Consider the following 20,983-nt stretch of genomic DNA (forward strand, 5'->3'; position numbering starts at 1 on the left):
TAAAGATTTGGACACAGACGCAGAGGAGACAGCCATGTGACAACAGAGGCAGACACAAGCAAAGCACGCCTCCAAGGAATGCCAAGGATGACCAGCCACCAACAGAAGCCAGGAGGGGCAGGAAGGATGCCACCCAGGGTGTCAGAGGAGCTTGGTCTTGCTGATTTCTAGCCTCCAGAACTGTGAAAGAGTACATTTCTGTTGTTCATAAGCCAGCCAGTTGGTGGTACTTTGTTACGTTTGTCCCAGGAGACTCGAAAAACGATACCGTCACACACCCACCTCCAAGTGTGTGCTCCCTCATCTCACCCCCTCCCTGGCTCCGTACCCTCATCCCAAATTTGGAGTTTACCATTCCTGGGCAGGTCTTTACCTACTTTTAGCACAAAAGGATGTCTTCCCACAAGAGTACCATTTTGATGGATTTTTTTTTTTGATTCGTTTTCTAAAGGTTCGAAAGTAGACGACTTTGTGGTCTAGTTTAATCACAAAGTTGTGCAACCACCAGCACAACTTAATTCCAGAACATTTTCATCATCCCCAAAACAAACCCCCCTCCTGTTAGCCATCACTCCCCACCCTCCCCTCCCCCAGCCCCAGGCAACCACGAATCCACTTTCTGTCTCCATGGATTTGCCTGTTCTGGACACTTCATCTAAACGGCATCACACGCTATGTGGTCTTTGTAATCTGGCTTCTTTCAATGAGCATCATGTTTCCAAGGTTCATCTGTGCTATAGTGTGTATCCCATTTTGCACGTTTTTAAAATTTACATAAATTTTCTTACACCGTCCAAAGCCTTCTGCAACTTGCCTGTTTTCATCAATGCTTTGTTTCTGAGATTCATCTAAGGCGAAAGGCGTCTCTTTGGAGCTGCTATATGGCATTCCACTGCTGTTTATTGAGCCAACCAACGTTCCTCTTGGTGATGCCTAGATGCTGTGTTCCCAGGGGATTCTGAGAGACGCCTCCTGGTGCCCAGAACCTCCTTCTTTATCTGTAACCCAGTGTGCCCACTGTGTGCCAGGATACAGCAGGGGATAAAAGAGACCAGAACTCCTGCCCTCCTGGAGCTGACATTAGAGTTGAAGAGACAGAGGAAACACAAGATGAATACATAAACTATCTGCTACGTCAGGTCATGCTCAGTGCTAGGGAGGAAAAAAGCCAGAAAGAGAGATTGGGAGGTGGTGATAGGAGGTGACAGCTGAGCCAAGAGCTGAAGGAGGTGAAGGAGTGAACCACTTGGAGATCTGGGAGAAGATGTTCCAAGTGTAGGGGCACAGCCTGTGCAAAGGTCCTGGGGCAGGATTGTGCCTGGTGTGTTGAATGAACAGCGAGGAGGCCTGTGTGTCTGGAGCAGAGTGAGCAAGGGGGAGAGAGGGAGGCGGGGAGGGCAGGGAGGGGACGGGGCAGGTCGTGCAGGGCCTTGTGGGCCACGGGGAGGACTTGGGCTTTTACCCCCAGGGAGGTGGGAGCCCTGGAGGGCTGTGGGCAGAGGATGGACAGGATGTGGCTCAGTTTATACCAGGGTAAGGGTCCTCCCCACCTCCTACGGTTGTCGCAAGGATTAAATGAGTGCGCCCAGCAGAGAGCAAGCGCCCGGGCACCCGCGACTGCCCCATCCTTATTTGTGATCCTTATTTTTCCCGCTCCCCGGAGAGCTCACAGCTGGCCCTGGCAAGGCCGGCACACCTGGGGCCCGGCCCCCCCGCCCCCGCACTCCGCGGTGTCGCCTTCCCGGGAGGCTCGGGTTCCCGGATCCCCTTACCCGGGCGGCTCGGCTGTCGCTCCTTGGGCCGGGGGAGGGGAGGCTGCAGGAAGCGTCGGATCCGGCGGCTGTGGCCGTGGCCCCGGTGGCCGAGCTCCTCCTGCCATGGAGACCACAGCGGCCCGCGAGGCCCGGGGGGCCGAGGCCCCACGCCTGCCCGCGCCCCCGCCCTCGCCCGCCGAGCCCCCGGCTGCGTCCCCCACCCCGGCCGCGCCCCGAGCCCGCCCGCGCCTCGTCTTCCGCACGCAGCTGGCTCACGGCAGCCCCACGGGCAAGATCGAGGGCTTCACCAACGTCCGCGAGCTTTACGCCAAGATCGCCGAGGCCTTCGGGATCGCGCCCACCGAGGTGAGGCCCCCGGACCCCCAGCACCCGAGGCCCACCGGCTGACCGGGGGTAGGGGTGGACCCTGGACGCCGGGACTGGGGCCCCAGAACGCCCATCTTCGGATGGAGGGGACCCGATCTCCGGATCTCAGAGACGCACCTCTCAGATCCTGGGGCGCCCATACCCGGTGGACCCCCTGCGCAAAACATGAGCACGTCTTAGGGTTAATGGATGCCTAGTTCGTCCAGGAAAACACTGGGCTGACCCAGCTAGGAGTGGACCCCAGCTCTCAGGGAAGCGCCTATGTTTCCTGGGCGCGGCTGCGGGGCTGTGTTTCCAGGCAGCCCCCTTTCAGGTGAGAAGTCAGAGGCCGCCGGGGGCTCAGGGGCTGGGTTGTAGGTGCGCCTCGCAGCCCCGAGGGGGCGCCAGCAGATTTAGAACAGTTTTAAAAGATGGGGGGTGACAGAGCACCGAAGGGTTAAAAGGGGAAGTCTGGGGGGTGGGAGAGGGGGCGTCCTCCTGCCCGAAGTCTCCTTCTCACCCTGCTCCCCATTCTGGAGGGTCCCAGTCGCCTCGCCTCCCACCCCATTCTGAGAGGATCCCATACTCTGCCATGACACGTGACTGCGATCCTGGTAGCGGGTGACTGGGGTCAGTTTCGTGCCTCTTTGCGCCTCGGTTGCCCTATCAGGACCCTGAGCCCAACCCCCGGTTGTTCTGCGCAGACGGTGGGGGATGAGGTCTGTCGTTAATTTTGGGCTCCCCCTCCCCTCGGGACAGATCTTATTCTGCACCCTAAACAGCCACAAAGTGGACATGCAGAAACTCCTGGGCGGCCAGATAGGGTTGGAGGACTTTATCTTTGCCCACGTGCGCGGCGAGACCAAAGAGGTGGAGGTCACTAAGACCGAGGACGCCCTGGGACTGACCATCACTGACAACGGGGCTGGCTATGCCTTCATCAAGGTGCCCGTGGGGGCGGGTGGCTTCCCGGGTGGCCCTCTCTGCCCCTCTCTGGTGTGAGCCGGACCTGAGAGGGGCCGCTGGGGTGGCCCTGTGAGTGACTCTGGGTCCCTGCAGAGGATCAAGGAAGGCAGCATCATCAACCGGATCGAGGCAGTGTGCGTGGGCGACAGCATTGAGGCCATCAACGACCACTCAATCGTTGGCTGCCGCCACTACGAGGTGGCCAAGATGCTCCGGGAGCTGCCCAAGTCGCAGCCTTTCACCCTGCGCCTGGTTCAGCCCAAGAGAGCCTTCGGTGAGGGCCACCTGGGGCCCAGGGGGCAGGCTGGTGGGGGGTGGCGGGGAAGCTCTTCCAGAAATTGGCCCTCTGGATGCACGGGGCAGCAAAGGGTGGGGGGATGGGACAGGATGGAAGGTTCTAGATGCCTCTGGTGACAGGACAGGGAGCTTCTGGCACTGTATGAGGAACAGGAGGGTCATTTCTAGATTGTTATAGAGTTGGTCTGGGCATGGGGGTCAGGGGAGGCTTGGGAAGGTTGGGAAAGGATGAGGAGGTATCTGGATCTATTTTGTAGCTGGTCTGGGAGCTTTTAAAGTACTGCTATGAGGCTCTGGTGAGTTCTTGAGAGTGACTCTGAAAGGGAGCTCTAGAATGGAGCTTTTCAAAGAGAAGTCTGTGACTGGTCCATGGATGAGATAAGGAGGTCCCTGTCGAAGAAGGATTCTTAACCTCAGCACTATTGACATTTGGGGCTGGATGATTGTTGTGGGGTGGTTTTGGGCACTGTCAGGTTCGACCTAACAGGTGCCAGTGTCTCCCCTGAGTTATAACAATCAAAAGCATCTCTAGGTATGGTCAATGTCACCGGGGGGGGGGAGGCAAAATCACACTCCTCCCACCCCGCCCCCCCGTGCCAGCTGGGTTGAGAACCTTGATCTAGAATGTAGATCACCTTGTTTAGTTCAGCAGACAATTGTTTTCCATAGGTAGACTTTCTCAAGGAAGGAAGCAGGATGCTAATTTCCATTCTGGCACAGCCTTCTTATCTTATCATGGTCTGGCCCTTTGAGTCGCCCTGTCCCTGAACAAGAGGTTCTAAAGGTGCCCTGGCCCATCTGGAGGGAGGTCCCAGGAGAGTGCGACAGGATGGGGTCCTAGACCTGCCCTGGAGCAGGACAGTGAACTCTGAGAGCCGTGAGCAGGTTAGGAAGAGCCAATTCTAGAGCAAGGAGCTTTCTAGATTGATCCTCTGGGCACAAGGAGAATCTTAAGCAGTCTCTTCTAGAGAAAGTCATTTTGAGAGGAGGAGGGAAATTTGAGGGAAGAAAGGATTCTCAAGCATGGTCCCTGAGGATTCACCCATGGACATAAGGAGGACTTTGAAGGGTGGGAAGGTTCTAGAAAGGCTCAGCTGGTGGCTTCTGAGTGTTTAGGAAGATATGGATCTGCCCAGAACACATGCACCTCCCCCACTCTGTCCCCTCCAGATATGATCGGCCAGAGGAGCCGGAGCAGCAAATGCCCTATGGAGGCAAAAGTCAGCAGTGGGAGGGAGACCCTGCGGCTTCGGTCTGGGGGGGCTGCCACCGTGGAGGAAGTGGTGAGTGGAGGGGAGAAGGGTGGACATCAGGGTCTCTTGCACCTAGAGTTCTATCGCTGACTCAGCATGACCTTGGGTAAGACCCTCTCCTTTGCCCAGCCTCAGTTTCCCTACCTGCAAAGTGGGCCCTTGTCAGTCAGGGCAGTAATGGTGGGACCAGAAGCATTGACTAATGGGTGGTCCCAGTATGCTGTCACCTAAGGGGTGGGGGACTGGGGAGGGGGCTGGCCCAGAGGGATCCCAGGCTTCTGACCCTCTGTTTTGCTCCCTACGACCCCAGCCCAGTGAATTTGAGGAGGAGGCATCTCGGAGGGTGGATGACCTGCTGGAGAGCTACATGGGCATTCGGGACCCAGAGCTGGGTAAGGGGCCAGGGTAAGCTGGGTGGACCCTGGGGGGAGGACAGCCCATGGGGAGGAGGCAAGGGTCCCAGGGGAAGCTGGCGTCCCCCCAGGGAGCGCCCTCACCCACTTCCCCTTGGCTCGGCCTGCAGCGTCCACCATGGTGGAGACATCCAAGAAGACAGTGAGTGTCCAGGAGTTTGCACGCCATTTAGACTCCGTTTTGGGCGAGTTCGCCTTCCCGGACGAGTTTGTGGTGGAGGTGTGGGCCGCCATCGGCGAGGCCAGGGAGGCCTGTGGCTAGTGTGCCCCGGAGCCGAGCGCAGCCCCAGCCCGGAGCCCAGCCCCCTGCCCCAGCCCTCCCGGCCAGTTCCCCAAGCCCAGCCCTGCTCTGGAGTCCAGAAGCCCAGATCTGAGACCCAGCCCTGCTCTAGAACCCAGCCCAGCTCAGAGACCAAGCCCAGATCTGAGACTGGTATCACCTCTGCAACACACACCAGTTTTGAGACTGAGCCCAGCCCTGAGACTCGGCCATGCTCTAGAACCCAGCCCAGCTCAGAGACCAAGCCCAGATCTGAGACCAAATTCACCTCTAGAACCCATACCAGTTTTGAGACCAAGCGCAGCCCTGAGACCCAGCCCTGCTCTAGAACCCAGCCCAGCTCAGAGACCAAGCCCAGATCTGAGACCCAGCCCTGCCCTAGAACCCAGCTCAGCTCGGAGACCAAGCTCCCCTCTAGAGCCAAGGCCAGCTCTGAGACCAAGTTCACCTCTAGAACCCATACCAGTTTTGAGACCAAGCCCAGCTCTGAGACCAAGCCCTGCTCTGGAACCCAGGCCAGCTCTGAGGCCCAGTTCATCACTAGAACCCAGCCCAGTTCTGAGATGCAACCCAGCTCCAGAACCCAGCTCACTTCTAGAACCCAGGACAGCTCTGAGGCTAAGCTGAGCTCTGATATAAAGTCAAGTTTGGGAACCCAGACAAGTTTTAAGAGTCAGCCAGGCTCTGAAATCAATCCTAATTCTGAAAGCCAGGCCAGCTTTATGACCCAACCCTGCCTTAAAACTCGACCCAACTCTGGAACGCAAGACAGCTCCATGACCCAGCTGTACCTGGACACCTGGTCTAGCTCAGAAACACCAGTTAGTTCTGGAACCCAGGTGAGACTCAAGAAGCAGCCCAGTTCCAGAAGCCACGTCAGCTCAGGATTCAAAGAGAGTTCCCAAACCCAACCCTATTCTCATGCCCAGACCAGCTCAGGAACCCAGATGCATGCCGCAGAGCAGTCCAGGTCCAGACCCCACCCCCATACTAGGGCCCAGTCCAGCTCCAATGATGAGTCCAGCTCAGAGACTGAGCCCAGCTCTATAGCCCAGACTAGTGCAACAAGCAGGCCTGTCTCCAAAATTCAGACAAGCTCTGGAGCCCCATCCATCTCTGGGGCAAGGCCCGCCTCCAGAGCTCCACTTGACGCCAAGCCCCACCCTCACTGCAGAACACAGAGCAGCTCTAGAACGTCATCCAGCTCTGGGACCCAGACAGACTTCAAGGCTTGGCCGATTTCCAGAGTTCAGTCCAGCTCAGGCACCCCACCCAGCTCTAGAACTCAGCTCAGTTCTACAGCACAGGCTGGCTCTGAAATCCCATCCAGCTCTAAAACACAGTCAATTGCTGAGACCCACTTGAGTTCCAGAATCCAGCTAAAGTCTGGTCCTGGGACGCAGACCGATGCAGCAACAGACTTAAGCTCCACAGCTCTGTCGAGCTCTGAGAGCAGGCCCAGCTCCAGGACCCAGCCCTGCCTGGGAGCTCAAAAAACCTCTGGGACCCAGCTCATCTCAGAAACCCTGCCAAGCTCTAGAAACCAACTCCAGACCACACCCCCAGGCAGCTCTGGTATTGAGCCAGACTCTGGGAGACAGACCAGCTCTGGAACTCAGCTCATCTCTAGAGCCCAGCCCAGCTCTGGGACCCAGACCAGTTCAAGAATACAGCCCAGCTCTGGAACCCAACCCAGCTCCAGAACGCAGACCAGTTCTGGAACCCAGCCCATCTCTGAGACCCAGCCCAGTGCAATAATGCAGCCGCTCTCTGGAGTCCACCTCATTTCTGGAACCCAAACCAGCTCCAGAACCCAGACCAGTTCTGGAACCCAACCCAGCTCCAGAACGCAGACCAGTTCTGGAACCCAGCTCAACTCTGAGACCCAGCCCAGCTCTGGGACCCAGACCAGTGCAAGAATTCAGCCCAGCTCTGGAGCCCAGCTCAGCTCCAGAACGCAGTTCAGCTCTAGAACTCAGTTCAGATCTGAGACTCACCACAGCTCTGAAACCCAGACCAGTTCAAGAACCCAGCCCAGCTCTGGAATCCACCTTAGTTCCAGAACCGAATCTGTTTCTGAAACCCAATCCAGTTCCAGAAGCCAGACCAGCTCAAGAATACAGCTCAGCTCTAGAAATGGGCTCAGCCCACAGACCCCTGGCCTTGACCCCAGAACCCAGCCTGATCCCACTCCCCCAGCCCAACCTCAACACCCAGGCCCACCACCCAGAGCCCCACCTCCAGGTCTCAGGAGGGTCTCTCACCCTCAGCCCCATGATCGGGTTCAAGGAGCCCAGGCCGATACTGGCCCAGGCCTAAGCCCATCCATTTCTGCCCTGGTCCCACGGCCGTGGTCCCCCTCCGCCCCGCAGAAACCAGCCCTTCCCCCCAAGCCCCAGCTGAGACCCCAGAAGTCCACTCCACCCACCAAATCTGTCATCCCTAGTTCTGCCACCAGGGCGGCCCTCCTGCATTCCCAGCCCCCTGAACCCTCAGCTCAGGGGCCTGCCCCCTCCCCCGTGCTCAGGGAGCCAGGGCCGGCTCCGCGGGCGTCAGAGCCCCTCCCCTACCATGGGGGGCTATAGCTTGGGGGTGACATACCTGTGGCCCCCATCCCCTCTCCTGCCCCTCCCAACCTGCGTCCCCCAGAAGCAGCAGGTGACCTCATTCCCCCACAGGCGGGGTGGGGGGATGAGGGAGGGTGGACACAGGGGCTTTGGTTTCACCTGGGCCTGGCTCTGGGAGCTGTAAGCAGATCCCAGGTCTGTGGAGGGGAGGTGGGGTGGGGGTGGGGGAAGTTGGGGCAGGAGGCGGTTTCCTCCTCATGTACCTCGAGGGCTCATGGGGAATAAAGGCACCTCCCACCCCTGCAGCCTGGTGTGTCGTTTCTGGGGGGTGTTTGGGGGACAGCAGAGGAAGGGGCAGGCGTGAGGGTCTGGGGGGCTGACATGACAACACCAGGTGCTTCTTACGCAGCTACGATGTGCCAGGCACGTTGTTAAGTGCTAAGAGTGCAGGTGCTCATGGACCTGCAGACACATGGTGCTCCAGACAAACTCAGTCATTTGGCCATTCCGCCTGCCTTTACTGAGCACCTAGTATGGGCCAGGAGCTGCTCGTTCAAGGCATGGGGAGTCTGAAGGGCTGAGCGAAGAGATGGCTAAACCACAAGCTTATGAGGGAGTGCACCCCATCTGCCGTGGAGGAAGCAGGCGTGTACCCCACAGTCTCCGTGTGTCTTGCCCTCTCTTTTCCTCACCTGCAAAATGGGTTTAATCCCAGAACCCTCTCCTAGGGGCTGTAGGGAGGCTTCCAGGAGATCCAAGCTGTAAAGTGCTTAGGAAAGACTCAATAAAGGAAGTGGGGAGAGGAGCTGGAAGCCAGCCCAATCTCTTGGGGCTTCCGCAGCCCCCCAGTCCTGCTCGGCTGCCACACGGTTGGATGGGAATATTGATACAAGAAACTTCAATAATTGACGATTTCAGAGCCAAAGAGATTATATTTTGGCAAGAGAGGGAGTCTCTTGCCCGTTCTCATTCAACCTTTTCTAGACAGAGCCTTCTCAAATTGGGCTGTCAAAGGGAATCAACCGTAGCCCAGTAAGTAGGTCATATTCAGGGGTCAGAGTCCCCCATTTCTGGAGGATTTCTGCAAGGGGAGGCTTACAAGTCTGCTTTCCTCCAGACACCATCTCAGCATTGCCCACACCCTTCCTGGGATTGGGAGGGGCCTCTGAGTGTGGAGGGGGTGAAGAGAGGGGAGGGGCTTTGGAAAGGGGAGTCAGGGAAGAGTTGGAGGGTCCCCAGGGATGATGGAAGACAGCACACAATCCTGCCGCTCAAACTGTCCATCCTGCACTCCTGGCTCCTGGACTTCCGAACAGGCAGATGCGACTGACAGGGAGGACGAAGGTTAGATGGGGGACACGCTGGCAGGGTGCTCTGTCCTTCCAGAGCTGCCCCCGACGTCCAGCCCTGGCCTTACTGCATCGTGGACCTGCGCGTGAGCTGGGGTTGCAGGGAGAGCGACCTGGGCCGGGTACTGAGGCGAGGGTGGAGGCGCCGGATCACCGCCCGGCGAAACAGGATGTACACCCAGGGGTCGAGGATCTGGTTCCAGGTGGCCACGCGCAGGTAGATAAGCAGCTGCTGCTCGGTGGCTCGGGACAGCTGCCCAGTCGGGCTCATGGCAGGCGGGCTCCGCAGCACCGTCTGGGCGATAAAGACCTGCGGGGGGAGGGGTGTGTGTGTGTGTGTGGCCAGAGCGGTCAGCCGGGGGCCAGGCCGGCCACCAGCCCTGCCCTCCACCAGCACCTGCCCGGGCCACCTGCCATCCGCCGAGATCTCGTGCCGATTCTGTCCCTGAGGTGCTGTGTGACCTCGGGAGAGCTGCCTGACCTCTCTGAGCTTCAGCTGATGTGGCCGAAAAATAGCACACTTTTCCTGCTCCTCTCCTGGGCACAATTAAACGTGGTGGACAAGAGGACTTGCAGGTGCGTGCAGGTGGAATCACTGTGACTGCCAGTTTTGTTAGTCTATCAAACATTTATATTTTATACAAATTTTATAATATAATATCAAATTATGGTGTAAAATTGTATATTAAATAATTAAATTTTGTTGTTTATTTGATTTTAAGTCAGTTTATATTATATTAAAATTTATAGTTTATAAAATTTTATGACAAATAATTTTATGTTAAATAATTTTTATGTTAAATTCTTATATTAAATCACTTTAATATATTTTATTAAATATTGGATTTTATATTTAATATTATACAATATGTAATGTAATAAGGTATTTACAGATTATCATAGAATATAATTAGTTACCTAACAATTAATATATTGTTAATTATAACTATTATATATAGTTATGTTATATATATTATATAGTATTTAAAATTATATATGTAATTATATAATATATAACATAATTATAAGGATGTGACTATATATTACATAATGATTGATATAATTAAGTATTAATAATATGTAATTATAGCTATATGTTATATAGTATTTAACAATTATATAATATATATTATATAATGATTGATATATTATTAAGTATGAATGAATAATATATAACTATAGTTATATGTTATACAGTATTTAACAATTATATAATATATAACTATATATTATATGATTGATATAATTGTTAAATATTAAGTAATAATATGTAATTAAAGTTATGTTATACAGTATTTAACAATTATATAATTATTAAGTATTAATTCTAATATAATATAATTAATTATAGTTATATTTCATAATTATAATCAAATTTATTCATATTTAATATAATTATATTCATATTGTATTGCATGTATTATATTAAAATAAATTTTTTCTTTTTTTTTTTGGCTGTGCCATACAGCTTGCGGGATCTTAGTTCCCTGACCAGGGATTGAACCCGTGCCCTCAGCAGTGAAAGTGCAGAGTCCTAACCACTGGACCGCTAGGAAATTCCCCATAAATTATTATTTTAAAGTTGTTTCCTGAGCACCTACAGTGTGCTGGGCAATTCTGGGGACACTGCAGTGGCCAAGACAGACCCAGGTCCCACTTGCACAGGCTCGCAGGCTCACAGCCCCATTAGGACATGTGACCAGGTGGTTGCAGCTTGGCGGTGGGAGTGGGGGTGACCTAGCAGTGATGGAGGCACTGTTGGAGCCCAGCGTAGGAGCCTGACTGGGCTTGGGAGAGGTAACCAGATGGCGAATAGGAGTTTCCCAGGTGAGTTTGAAGGAAGTGTCTGTGGGCCTTTCTTCTGGGACAATAGGGAGTTATGGGAGGTTTTAGAGCAGGAGTTGGCTCATGGGCCAAATCTGGCCTGCCACCTGTTTTTGTTTTGCTTTGTTTGCTTTATTTTTGCCTTTTTGGTTTGTTTTGTTGTTTTGCTAAGAATGTTTTTACATGTGTCAATGGCGAGAGAAAAAAATAGAAAGCATATTTTGGGGGTTTTTTAATTTTAAAAATTTTTTATTTTTTGGCCGTGCCACGCAGCATGCTCAACTAGGGATCGAACCCACACCCCCTGCAGTGGAAGCATGGAGTCTTAACCACTGGGCCACCAGGGTAGTGACCTAGAAAGCATATTTTGTGACGTGACAATGACATGAAATTCAAATTCCAGAGTCCGTAAATGAAGTCCTATTGGTGCACAGCCACGCCCGTTTGTTTCCATGTAGCTTTCATGCCACATCAGCAGAGCTGCGTCGTTGTCACAGAGACTGTGTTTAAAGGGTTTACTATATGGCCTTTTAGGAAAAACTTTGCTGCCAAAGGGGACCAGGAATCGTTTAATGATTCAATGATTCTACCTAGGATGCCTTCCTGGTTTTTCCCTAACAGTTCAACTTCTATTTATCCTGCAAAGCCTCAGTTCCAACGGTTCAGAGCAGGGCAGGGCTCATCCTGGGTATTTCAAGAGAGTCAAGGCTGGAGGGCAGGGCGAAAGAAGAGGCTGAGACACATCCTTGTCAGGGACCTCTTGGTGAAGGTGACATTTGAGGAAAGACATGGAGGCGTGGGGGAGTGATCCATGTGGAGATCTGGGGTGGGGGGAAGCATTCCAGGCAGAGGGTACAGCCCAGTGCAAAAGCCCTGGGGCAGGACCTGGCCTGGCATGTTGGAGGAACAGCCAGGAGGTCCATGTGTCTGGAGGAGAGTGAGCGAGGGGGAGAGAGGGAGGAGGGGAGGGCAGGGAGGGGACGGGGCAGGTCGTGCAGGGCCTTGTGGGTGGCAGGCGGGACTTGGATTTTTACCCTGAGGGAGGTGGGAGCCCTGGACGGCTGTGGGCAGAGGGGGGACATGACTCAGGTGCTCACAGGCGCCCTCTAGATACTGCTCGATAAATAATAATGATAATAATTACAAGTGAATATAGAAATGGCCTCAGCTCGACACAGATGTAGAGAATAAACGTATGGACACCAAGCGGGGAAAGTGGCGGGGTGGGGCGGTGGTGGTGGGAAGAATTGGGAGATTGGGATTGATATATAAACACTACTATGTATAAAATAGATAACTAATGAGAGAACCTGCTGTATAAAATAAATAAAATTAAATTTAAAAAAAAAAAAGAAATGGCCTCAGCTCTATGAGACCAGGCCTGGGAGGGACACTCCAGGTACAGAACAGAAGCACATTTCTCAGCCGGAAGCATCATCCTGTAACTGCCACTCCCCTGGGACCCATCAGTGCCTGCAGCTTCACGTATCACAAAAAAAACTACGTTCCTTTCTTTTCTTTCTCCCACCATTGACACACGAAAAAACATTCTTAGCAAAACAAAGCAAACCAAATTTGCAGTCTTCCTATCCCACAGGTTTAGAGCTTTTGTTTTAGCCCTTATCACTTCCTAATATCTACCACTTCACTTATTTATATACTATGTTTATTTTCTGTCTTCCCCACCATCTAAGAGTTTCAGGAAGTCACGCAGTTTTGTCAGTTTTGTACCCTGTGCAGTGCCTAGACCAGAGCCAGCAACACACTCATGGCTCAGCAAATGTTTGTTGAAGGAACAAATGAATAAATGAGTTCATGTCATCATCCTGACAGTCACTCTGAGAGGCTGGCACCTTTTTAGTCATCCCCATAATAGGAGGAGATTGAGGCTGGAGGAGGGAAACCTGTAGCCAGAGTCACATGATAAGTCCTTGTTGGATGTGGGCTGGAAACCAAGTATCTGATTCCAGTCTCCAGACTTGTCCCCATCCAGTCAGAAATGGAAAAATAACCACTCCAAGCGGCCAATTACATCAATCAGTGGAAGGATTTCAGCAAGCTCCCCTGACTCAGGGAAGATCTGTGCAAGGCTAGGGTCCAGCCCAGAACTAGGCACAAAGTAGAAATGATTCAGTAATTGTACCTGGAATGTCCTCCCTGCTTTTCTCTGGCAGGTAAACTCCTATTCATCCTTCAAAACCCCAGCTCCAATGCCCCTCTTCCAGAAAGCCTTCCCTGATATCCCAGGGAGAGCCTGGGAGCCCTTCCCTGGGCATCTCAGTCCCAGGACACTGCCTCTGCCCCAGTCCTGCCCCCAGTTTGGGATTATCTGTGTCTTGCTCATGGGTTCCCCAAGGAAGGACCCTTGAACACTGGGGTCATGCCCACATTTTCTTGGGCGGACGAGAACCTGAGGGTTATGAATTCATTCGGGAGGAACCGAGGCCCAGTCACCAAGGGTGGGTGGGAGACCCCGGCAGCCCCTGCCCCCACCACTCACCAGCAGCGGCATCCAGCAGATGCTGGCCACCACCATGATGCCCGTGAGCTGAGCCATCATCTCGACCTCGCAGTCCCGTGGGCGCTGCTGGGCGGCTTCCTGCCCGTGGTAGACGTGGCACAGGGTGGCCACGCTGATCGTGTTGAGCAGGAAGGACAGCCCCACTGAGAGGCTGCCAAGGAGGGTGAAGAGCAAACCGAAGGCCACGTCCCCTGGCTCGGCACCGAGCGTGAGGAAGCACCAGGAGCCCGGGTACTGCACGGTGTAGCGACCCACACCCAGCAGGGGCAGCAGGCCCAGCGCCAGCGCGGCGGCCCACACCAGCCCCACCGTGGTCCAGGCCCGGCGCTGCGAGGTGGCTGCGGGCCGTGAGAAGGGCCGGGTGATGCCCAGGTAGCGCTCCGAGGCCATGGCGGCCCCCAGCAGCAGCGGGCACAGGCCAAAAAAGACCATGATGACGCCCATGAAGTGGCAGAGGCTACAACCGGGGTCCACGACCTGCCAGTCAAAGAGGGCGGCATGCTGGGACACCACGATGGTGCCAGTGACCAGCAGCCCCATGAAGTCGGTGATGACCAGGCCGCAGAGGAAGGTCAGGAAGGAGGATCGCGCATGGGAGCTGCCCTGCCGCGCACTCACCAGCACGCTCAACGCTAGCAGGTTGGAGGCCAGGCCCACCAGGCAGAAGGAGGCCGCGAACCAGGGGGAGGCGATCAGGCGCCGTTCCTCCAGCGTGATGTTTGTTGGCCGCAAACAGGGCCCCAGAGAACTACCATTGGGCCACATGGCACCAGAGCGGAGTGGGGAGGGTCACCACCCCATCAGGCCAAGGCTGCAGGTGGGGTGGGCTGGCACTGGTTCAGGCACACCTGGGGAGGGGGGTGGTGGAAGAGAAGATTTGCTGGTGATTCATTCTGCATTTTAGTCTGAGCAGCCCTGGTGAACTCCTACACAACCTTCAATGCCCCAGCTCAAATATCCCCTCCTATAGGAAGCCTTTCCTGACCTATCTCACTCCCCACTCAGTAAATATTACTATTACTACTATGACTAGCTCCAGCCCTGTCCTGCCCAGGCTCAGTGACCGTCAAGGGTGAGGATCAGTTCTGTCTCCTCTGGGAACCCTGAAAGACACCAGTTAGTATTTGCCAGGTCTCAGAGAAGGGCTGAGAAGCCCCAGTTTGAACTCCAGCCCTGGTACGCACTGTGTGACCCCAGGCAAATGATTTCTTCTCTCTAAACTTCCATTTCCCTGCTGGTCATCCATCTGAGCCCTTGGTGGACTGCAGAATCCAGAACAGATTTCAGCTATTGTAAAACAGGACACATCCAGTGTGGGGAGGGCGGCTGGCTGGTGGCCAGAGGTCGCGGGTTCTCGAGCGGGCTCCAAGGTCAGCCTTGTGGGTCACAATTTCTCCTGAAATTGCGGGGGAGGCCTGGCCCCATTGGTGTTTTAGGGAGAGCCTTCCTCACATGTTGGAATCGTGTAGATTCTTTTTTTCCCCCATTTTCGTTTAATAAGAAATAAACCCAGAAATCCAGTTCCATCTGGGAGCAAAACTCAGGTCATTTGGAGCAACAGGATCCCCAGGGACGGGCTATAAACAATAGGAGGAGGGTAATGGGCTATAAACTACCCTGTGTGGGGCTGGGGGAGAAAATTGGAGAGACATGTGGGTCTGACTGCCTCGGGTGTGGACGAATCAGCCAGATATGGGGACATCGAGTAGAAATAAAATGACACCATTCAAAAGCCAGCTTCCAGGGGCTTCCCTAGTAGTCCAGTGGGTAAGACTCCGCGCTCCCAATGCAGGGGGCCTGGGTTCAATCCCTGGTCAGGGAACTAGATCCCACATGCATGCCGCAACTAAAGAGTTACATGCCGCAACTAAAGAGTTACATGCCGCAACTAAGAGTCCACATGCCACAACTAAGAAGTCTGCATGCTGCAACTAAGAAGTCCGCATGCCGCAACTATTCCCCAAAAGGACACAGCAGGGAGGGCATAAGGTCACCCACCCTGGGCGCACACCATGAGCCATCCTTGTGCTGGGTAGCAGGATCAGAGTGGGCAAAGGTGGGGAGGCAGGACCATGGGAGGCACAGATGGCCCAGGCAGTTAAAGCTCAGAAAGGTCCTCCTATGATCTCCATTTTGCAAAGGCAGGGAACCTGAGGCACAGAGAGGTTAAATAACTAATCCAGAGTCACACAGCCTAGCCGGGTGGATCTGACATTTAAACTCGGCCTCGTTACATACAAATGTGTGTAATTGAGTCAAAGGCCTGCCAGTCAGGTGGAGGCTGGTGGGAGGTGGGTGTGGAGTGTCACCATCATTGGAATTTTCCTTGATGAAAAACAGATAGAATTTTTCTAGGGAATTCCCTGGCGGCCCAGTGGTTAAGACTCCGAGCTTTCACTGCCGAGGGCATGGGTTCAGTCCCTGGTCAGGGAACTAAGATCCTGCAAGCTGTGCAGCTCAGCCAAACAAGACAAACAAAAGACACACCAACCGGGCTTCCCTGGTGGCGCAGTGGTTGAGAGTCCGCCTGCCGATGCAGGGGACACGGGTTCGTGCCCCGGTCCGGGAGGATCCCACGTGCCGTGGAGCGGCTGGGCCCGTGAGCCATGGCCGCTGAGCCTGCGCGTCCGGAGCCTGTGCTCCGCAACGGGAGAGGCCACAGCAGTGAGAGGCCCGCGTACCGCAAAAAAACCCAACCAAACAAACAAAAAAACCCACACCAAACAAACAAACAAAAAAAGGGATAGAATTTTTCTAAAAAGTTGGTCAGACTGGATTTGAATCCTGACTTTGCCACGAACCGTCTCACGGACCTTGAGGGGAGTCAAGTCCCTGCTCTGAGTCTGTCTCCTTCCTAAAAAATGGGGTGGATGATGAGAATGATTTCGTCTGTGCCCAGGGCTAAGCCCATGCAGGAGCTCCATTCGTGCTGGCCCTGGGCCCGTGCCTGTGACCTGGCCTCAGCAGTGAGCGTGCTCCGCTACCCCCTCACTCCCCATCTCATTAATTCAGCTCAGCAACTCCTTATTGAGCCTCATAAATTATCCACCTCCTGATGGCCAGCCCCACAGAGCTTCCCTCCCAGGCTGAGAGCCGAGGCCACTGCCACTTCGATGGGGGCGGGGCCTGGAGAGGGAAACCTGAACCCCAGAGGGGTGGGGGCTTTCCACGGTGCTCGGCCATCTGAGCCCTCCACTCCCTGGCAGGGGTGTGTTCTTTGCCATCTCATATTTGGCCTGCACTTGGATTCCCCCTGGGGCGGGGCGCTTGCTCCCTCCCTCCCTTGAGAGCTGGTATGCGCTGCTTCTAAACATTCCTGGGGACTCGGGCTGTGCCTGCGGTCAATACCCCTGCCTCAGCCCTGAGTGACCGCCAGCTCCTCCTGGGTCTCATGGTCCCCTGGTTCCCCACCCTTGCGTGGGAGCTTATGCACACGGGGACACACACCCCGTGTCTGCCTCGTCTCCCATATCTGGGGACAAACCTGTGGCCCAGGGCCTTTGGCCTGGGGGAGGCTGGAAACTGGCACCACTCCCTCTGGCCCCAGCCGGCGGTTTCCAGTCCCCCCGAGGGGTTCAGGTGAGAGCGGCCAGCTCAAGTTCCCCAGGCAAGCGGGCCAGAGGGGCACCTGGCGAGGCCTCCCTTCCCCTCCCACATTGGCTAGGAGGGCTGGCAGGGTCCCCGTGCTGCAGGGGACCGTCCTCTTCCCAGCCCGAGGTCCATAAGCACCACTGTGTGGCCCTTGGGGGAACTGCTCTCCTTCTCTGTGCCTCAAGAGAAACATGGACCCCAGATTTGCTGGACAAACCCAGGATTCCATGGCCCGAGAGTGGGGAGGTTTGGACTTTGAAGGTCCAGGGTTCTGGAATTCGAACGAGTTTCCAGTTCTGGAAGCTGAAGGCCCCAAGAATCTAGAACTTCAAGGGGCTGAGGTTCCAGAACTTTGATGGGAATTTGGTTCCTGGCTCCTCTCTGGAGGATGGACTTTCGGTGCTCCCTCAGCCTCCCTCGGTGAGGCTGGGAGGGGTCCATCCACCGCTATCCCAGAGGCCTGTGCGCTGGGTTGGGCTCGGGCATCAGGCTGGTCCTCCCTCCGCCCAAAATGGTGGCCCCGATGGAATGTGGTCTTTGGTTCCCAAGGGCCAGGCCCCTCCTCTGCCTGGTGGTCCGTCATCACCTGCCCCATTCTCTCCTCCTGCTCCTGTGATCCATCCGTCTTTCAAGAAGTCCCTCTTCCTCTTGACACACCACCACCTGGCCTGCCCGGCCTGCCTGTCCTCACGCCATGGACCCACCCGGCCTCCCCCAAGGGTGACGGTGACCTCAGACAAACTCGGACTGCAGCCCGCAATCTGCTGCTGCCCAGCTGGGGGCTCGACCTCGCTGAGTCTCAGTTTCCCCTCTGTGAAATGGGGATAACAAGGACACCGACTCGCCTGCTGGCATTCTGGCTGGTCTTCCCAGGCCTGACCTGCTCCTGTCACCGAGACTTTGCCTCCGCTGTGCCCCCCCATCCCCACCCCGCCTGGTGCACCCTTCCTGCTTCCTGGCTGTGCTCACAGCTCATATCCTGGCTGCGTGCATGGGGCAGTCAGGTGGGAGCCCTGATTCTCTGTGTGACCTTGGTCCACTTCCACGTTTCCTAAGTCCTTTAATGCTGCCCAGGTGACCAACGACGATGTCCTCTGGCATGAAAGTGCAGGGACCAGGCCCGTCTGCATCAGTTCCTGCCCTTACCCGATGCAGACCTGCACGCCTGAGGGTGTGGACCCCCTCCACGCCCTTGTGCAGCCACAGACACCCACACAGACACAGACGCATACATGCAGGGCCACTGTCAGTCCCCAGGCCCACCCCTGCCTTCCCCCACCACAAGACTTAGTTTCCGGGAACTTTTCCTGTTCGTGACAGCAGCCAGGCCCCCACCCCAGAGGCATCACGGTCAGCCTGCCAGGGTGGGAGCTGAGCCTTGGCCCGGACTCACACGCTCCCTCCCTGTGAGCCTCAGTTTCCTTATCTGTCCGGTGGGTGTCCCCCAGCACCAGCGGGGGACGGATAGGTGATGGAGGGACAGGACCCAGGCCTGGCGGCCAGTGGTTAATAATGGGCAAAACTCTGAGTGTGCACACAGACACACAACCAACCAGACGTGTGCTCACACTCACAGCCACACCCAGCACCCTGGCTCCCTCCCCGGCTGTGGTGGCACCACAGGACACGGAGTGGCCGGGCACAGACCCAGGGAAACCCACACACAAAGCACATCCTCCGCCACACTGGCCACAGAAGCACACGCAGGTGCCCAGGGCCGGTAGCACTCCAGGCACGGGACCCAAGCTCACCAATGCCCCGGAACACCCAGCACCTGGCAACTGTCACCGCCCACGGTGAAACACCCACAGCAGGGCGGGTCACCGCAGGATACACCCAAGGCACACCTGCCCACTCTCATGCCCCGCCCCTAACCTGTAGGCCAATTGTCCTCAGCAGGCGATGGTCGATGGGGCGTGCAGGGGTAGCCAGCCGCGCAGTCGTGTCCCGGCGGACCTGCGGGTGCCGGCCTGGAGGGGGCGTGCGGAAGCGGAAGCAGGGCGGCTTCCGGGGCCCCTGGGGAAACTGAGTCACGGCGGGAGGACCACGCCGAGGACCCCGGCACTGCCACGTCGCGGCGGGACACGGAGAGTGGGGCGGCGCGGGGTCCCGGGCCGCGGGAGGGGCGGCGAGGTCCCCTCCTGGCCTGGAGGGGGTTGGGCGGGGGGCTAAAAATAGCCCGGGGCTGGGGCCCGTTTTGCGGCCGGCGCGCTTCTCTGCTAGTGTCTGGCTCAGTCTCTCTGTCTTTCGGTCTGTCTCCCATCAGCCCCTCCCGCCCCGCGCTGGCCACGCCCCTCCCGCCCGGGCCTGGCTGATGAGGGTCAGTGGGCGCCCCCCAGACACGCGGGGAGACCGCGAGGCCTTCTGGGGGAGGGGGCGCCCATGGGACCCCAGGGTCGTAGGGGCAGGGGCGGTGGCCGGGGTGGCCGGCGCCCTCTCGGGAGCCTCCGTCCGCTCCCTCCCCCAAGCCCGCCCCAGCCAGGTCCCCTCCCGGCGCTCCGGCCGCCAGGCTCAGTGTTATTCACTGTCCGGGCAGCACCCGAGGCTGAGAGGGGGCGGGGCGGGGGCGGGCCCGGCGGGCCCCGCTCCCCAGGGCGCCCAGACCCCGACCCAGGGACCCAGGGCTCAGAGCTGGTGAACCGGGTGGGGTGGGGCCTGGCACACAGTAGGTGCCTCATCAATGTAGGGTCTGTCTGAGGCCCCTGCCCGGGCTAGGGGTAGGGATGCAGGGACGTTTAGAGGGGAGAGGCGACCACACTCTCCACCCAGGAGCTTCGTGGGCAGCCTGCTGAGACAGGCTTCTCAAGCAGGTGATCTGGGAGGGCTGTGGGTGGTGGCATTCTAGGGGCAGGGCCCTGTGAGGACACAGGCTGGCATTGGGGCCAGAGGAGGCGAAGCCCCCTTGCAGAGCCGCCTGCCGTCGGGGTGGGGAGGTGTGCTTTCCCTCCGCCCGCCCAGTGCAGGGTGGGGAAGGATGCCCAGAGCCCGGCACCGCAGGAGTGTTTGAGGGGGCTGGAAGCAGGGCTGGGGGATGACTCCCCAGGCAGGATCGGCTTCCTTGAAAGCCCCCAGACTCACTCAGGGCTGTGGGCCAGGGTCTGATTAGCCCAAAGCCATGGAAGCAGAGGGTGACCACCTGGGTACGGCTAGAGCAAAGGCATGGAGGCTGGACCATGATGTAGGAAAGTGAGACGCTCCTTAAAGGTCCTTCTTGCCCACAGTCCTTGGGCCTCAGGTGGGTGAAGGGGGTCCACAGGCCTGGGGCTGGCCTTCGAAGTTGTGTGGAGGGCAGGGCTTGGACATGGAGGGGTGGCCTTGGGCCTCCTTGGCCCTCAGTTAAGGCCTGGAGTGGGCCGGGACTCTCTGGCTTGGCCTTGACCTCACCCCACCCAGTCCTCGGGGGCCTGGGAGGGGCACAGAGTACAGGCTCTGAGTGAGAAAGATGGACTCCTGGCCTGGCCCTGCTCTCCCCTCCATTGGGTCTACACACTATCCTTCCGGCCTCTGCATCCCTCCAGATGGCACCTCCTCTGTTCCATCCCACTTAACCATAACTTCTCGTCCTTGACAAGGAGTCTCCCCAACTCCTGTGCATCTGGCAGAGCCCTGGCTCCGAGGCCCTCTCCTCTGTAAAGCCTAGTTGTTCCAGGCAGTCTTGCCTCCCCCAACCCCTCCTTAAGGGCAACTCTGTGTGGCAGTCCATGTGGTAGAACAGGTAGACTAAACCTGACCTGCCCTCAAAGATCCCCCAGGCTGGAGAGAAAGCTGGATACAGGCAGTCCCAGTCTCCTGCGCTCAGGGC

The 20,983-nt window shown here is 56.4% G+C and overlaps 2 protein-coding genes across 4 annotated transcripts; one reads left to right on the forward strand and one right to left on the reverse strand.

Moving 5' to 3' along the window:
• Positions 1–1,877: 1,877 nt before the first annotated feature.
• On the forward strand, positions 1,878–7,975 carry GIPC3 (GIPC PDZ domain containing family member 3). Of its 2 annotated transcripts, none has more exons than XM_055082634.1 (6): positions 1,878–2,120; positions 2,880–3,065; positions 3,180–3,360; positions 4,554–4,666; positions 4,947–5,041; positions 5,160–7,975. In XM_055082634.1, the coding sequence occupies exons 1-6, from the start codon at positions 1,878–1,880 to the stop codon at positions 7,912–7,914; spliced, it is 3,573 nt and encodes a 1,190-aa protein (XP_054938609.1). In that variant the 3' UTR covers positions 7,915–7,975. The 2 variants fall into 2 exon arrangements, with proteins under 2 accessions (XP_054938609.1, XP_023990019.1); XM_024134251.2 differs by having other exon boundaries at positions 4,947–5,028; positions 5,160–5,411.
• Positions 7,976–8,821: 846 nt separating this feature from the next.
• On the reverse strand, positions 8,822–19,142 carry TBXA2R (thromboxane A2 receptor). 2 transcript variants are annotated; one of them, XM_055082635.1, is made up of 3 exons: positions 16,082–16,265; positions 13,570–14,438; positions 8,822–9,555 (listed from the first exon to the last, which is right to left on the reverse strand). In XM_055082635.1, the coding sequence occupies exons 2-3, from the start codon at positions 14,353–14,355 to the stop codon at positions 9,310–9,312; spliced, it is 1,032 nt and encodes a 343-aa protein (XP_054938610.1). In that variant the 5' UTR covers positions 14,356–14,438; positions 16,082–16,265; the 3' UTR covers positions 8,822–9,309. The 2 variants fall into 2 exon arrangements, with proteins under 2 accessions (XP_054938610.1, XP_007104295.1); XM_007104233.4 differs by lacking the exon at positions 16,082–16,265 and adding an exon at positions 19,057–19,142 and having other exon boundaries at positions 9,220–9,555.
• Positions 19,143–20,983: the final 1,841 nt, after the last annotated feature.

This window comes from Physeter macrocephalus, unplaced genomic scaffold (assembly GCF_002837175.3).
Source record: "Physeter macrocephalus isolate SW-GA unplaced genomic scaffold, ASM283717v5 random_163, whole genome shotgun sequence".
Lineage (NCBI taxonomy): Eukaryota > Metazoa > Chordata > Mammalia > Artiodactyla > Physeteridae > Physeter > Physeter macrocephalus.

What these genes read in the sequence shown, in the direction of transcription:
- GIPC3 (XM_055082634.1), top strand. Translation starts at nt 1,878, where the DNA reads ATGGAGACCACAGCGGCCCGCGAGGCCCGGGGGGCCGAGGCCCCACGC. An exon ending in TCGGGATCGCGCCCACCGAG is followed by an intron (nt 2,121 to 2,879) that starts GTGAGGCCCCCG and finishes CCCTCGGGACAG; the next exon opens with ATCTTATTCTGCACCCTAAA. An exon ending in CTGCCACCGTGGAGGAAGTG is followed by an intron (nt 4,667 to 4,946) that starts GTGAGTGGAGGG and finishes CTACGACCCCAG; the next exon opens with CCCAGTGAATTTGAGGAGGA.
- TBXA2R (XM_055082635.1), bottom strand. Translation starts at nt 14,355, where the DNA reads ATGTGGCCCAATGGTAGTTCTCTGGGGCCCTGTTTGCGGCCAACAAAC. An exon ending in TCTGCTGGATGCCGCTGCTG is followed by an intron (nt 9,556 to 13,569) that starts GTGAGTGGTGGG and finishes CTCCCCCCGCAG; the next exon opens with GTCTTTATCGCCCAGACGGT.